The 2,873-nt window shown below is 51.6% G+C and overlaps 1 protein-coding gene across 1 annotated transcript; it reads left to right on the top strand.

Annotated features, from left to right (window-relative positions):
* Window positions 1–523: 523 nt before the first annotated feature.
* On the top strand, window positions 524–2,261 carry LOC119334365 (UDP-glycosyltransferase 91C1-like). Its single transcript, XM_037606946.1, has one exon. It carries the CDS (start codon window positions 695–697, stop codon window positions 2,156–2,158), a length of 1,464 nt encoding a protein of 487 aa, XP_037462843.1. The 5' UTR covers window positions 524–694; the 3' UTR covers window positions 2,159–2,261.
* Window positions 2,262–2,873: the final 612 nt, after the last annotated feature.

Below are 2,873 nucleotides of genomic sequence, written 5' to 3'. Positions count from 1 at the left end.
TACATACATCAAAGAAACATTGATGATGAAGAGCATGACCGGAAATAAGAAGCTCGGTAGGTCAGATATTTTGTGTTGTCGATCGGGCATCCGAAGACAAATAGTTTCCGGTTTTCTCCATGTGAGGTTGATTGTGTAGGGTGATAGTTTTATAGGGCTTCGATGCCAGTGCCTAGTTCTATAGCCATTACTTGATGTGTCCTCATTTTGCACATTGCATCATCAACGTTGCATCCGATGGTTCACAGTGAATGGACGCACCTAAATTGGAGTTCAGTCACCTAACATCTAGCCGATATATCTAATGCAATCCAGACGCAAGATCTTCTTGCGAGTTCGCAAAAACATCTAGTCAATCCCTCTTCTATCACCATGGCATTAGATCCAAGAGTACCTTCAGTAATGCATCGTACTACCCCAGCATACTCACATGCTATAACAGTAGAACCAATACGGACATCTTGCTTTAGAGAAAGTGCTTCTTGGTAGGCCATTGCGTCCAAAATGTTGCGCCCACCCTAGTAATCACATCGGGGACAAACCGACTAAGTCCCTGCCCACCACCCACTACCTCTGGACACCACCACCAGCTCTCAGTCTCTCACACTCCATTATTTGGTTAGCTTGTGCCCAGCAGGCAGAAACGACACCAGAGCCTGTGTTTTACTTTGCTCCATCAACACGTTGCGAGCACATGGAAATCGAAGCAGCGGCTGCTGACTCCGGTGCCAGCGAGCTGGAGGTGGTGGTGTTCCCATGGCTGGCGTTCGGGCACATGATTCCGTACCTGGAGCTCTCCAAGCGCCTGGCTGCGAGGGGCAACGCCGTGAGCTTTGTCTCCACGCCACGGAACCTCGCCAGGCTCCCGCCCGTGCCGGTGCAGCTGTCCGCCCACCTCCGTTTCGTGCCACTGCCGCTGCCGGCCATGGAGGGCCTGCCGGAGGGCGCGGAGTCTACGGCCGACGTGCTGCCCGACAAGATGGGCCTCCTCAAGAAGGCCATGGACGGCCTTGCCGAACCGTTCGCGGCTTTCCTCGCGGACGCCGTCGCCGCCGGGAGGAGGCCGGACTGGATCATCCTCGACTTCTGCCACCACTGGGTGCTACTGCTACCCATCGCCGACCAGCACAAGGTACCGTGTGCGCTGTTCCAAATCCTCCATGCTGCCATTGCTGCCTTTTTGGGGCCGCAGTGGGCGAACGCCGCGCATCCGCGCATGGAGCCGGAGGATTTCACCGTGCCGCCCAAGTGGATCCCCTTCCCGTGCACCACCTTCTTCCTCCGCCACGAGGCTCAGTGGGTTGCCAGCGCCTTCCACGCCAACGCATCTGGAGTGTCCGACATGGACCGTCTCTGGCACATCTGGGAGCGTTGTCGCCTCACCATCCACCGCAGCTGTGAAGAACTGGAGCCCCAGATGTTCAGCCTCCTCTCCGACCTCTTCCGAAGACCCGCCATCCCTGCCGGGATCCTGCTACCGGCAGTGCCCGACGACCATGATGAAGACCACATAAACAGCCGCTCAGGCTGTGTCAGCCGTCCCAAGGTCCTACGATGGCTCGACGACCAGCCCCCCAACTCTGTCATCTACGTCGCGCTTGGGAGCGAGGCACCACTGACGCTACAGAACATCCATGAACTCGCGCTCGGGCTAGAGCTCGCCGGTGTGCGCTTCCATTGGGCTCTATGGAAGCCGGCCGGCACCAGCACCGGCAACGACGACGAGCTGTTGCCAGCCGGGTTCGAGGAGCGAACCCGGCTGCGCGGGCTGGTCTGCACAGGGTGGGTGCCGCAGGTGAAGGCGCTCGCGCACGGCGCCACGGGTGCATTCCTGACGGACTGCGGGTGGGGCTCCACCATTGAGAGCTTCGCCTTCGGGCTCCCGTTGGTGATGCTCCCATTCATTATTGACACGCCCATGATTGCACGGGCGATGGCGAAGAGAGGGATAGGTGTGGAGGTGGCGAGGGACGACAGCGATGGCTCGTTCGAGAGGGACGGCCTCGCAGTGGCCGTGCGACGTGTCATGGTGGAGGATGAAGGAAAGCTGTTTGCAACCAACGCCAAGAAGCTGAAGGAGCTTGTCGTGGACGAGGGGCGTCAGGAACAGTACATCCACGAGCTCGAGGACCATCTGAGGCGCAACAAAGACGTGTAATATAATTGCCATGCATCTGCACTTGTATGTTGACATGTGTGTTAAGAAAACGAATAAGCCTGTAAACTGTTTGTACGTGTAGTGTAGCATTGCCGTGGATCCACACCCTTTGCATGCGCATGGCCCCTCTTCCTGTCCTTTTTTCTGCTCACTACACATGCATGCCTACATGAACACATGCATGCATACATCATCTTTCCTCTCTCCTCAAAACTCATTACTTTTAGTTTTTTTGACAGTTTAGATGGTTCATATCTTAAAAATAAGATTTTTGTTTTTGAATTTTTTATATATTTGATCTTTCGGCGTTAAGATCTTTAGAACAAGATCAGTCTTGCATGAATTTTAAACACATTTTTGTTAATCGAAATTGAAATACAATTTTATAGTAGCTTATCAGTGTTTTTAGTGAGGAACTTTGCTGGAAACAATGAAGAACTTATAATTTTTATTGTAAAGTTCTAAATAAGTAGAACCAGGAGTTGAAGAACTTTCTAAATATTGGGTCTGCACTTTGTAAGAAATACTAAAGAACTTTTCCAAAAATGTATTTGGACCTGAAGAATTTTATGAACAGCTTGTTTGAACTTTTATGAAAAGTTTATGGAACTTTGTTAGAAACATATAGATATTGGACTTGTTTCGTAGAGCTGGTTATGATAAACTCAAATACATAAATGAATTTAAATTTTGCACAATTTATATAGAAGTTTCT

Source organism: Triticum dicoccoides, chromosome 7A (assembly GCF_002162155.2).
Source record: "Triticum dicoccoides isolate Atlit2015 ecotype Zavitan chromosome 7A, WEW_v2.0, whole genome shotgun sequence".
Lineage (NCBI taxonomy): Eukaryota > Viridiplantae > Streptophyta > Magnoliopsida > Poales > Poaceae > Triticum > Triticum dicoccoides.
The sequence above is the reverse complement of the archived record's forward strand: the minus strand, read 5'-3'. Positions and strand labels throughout refer to the sequence as shown.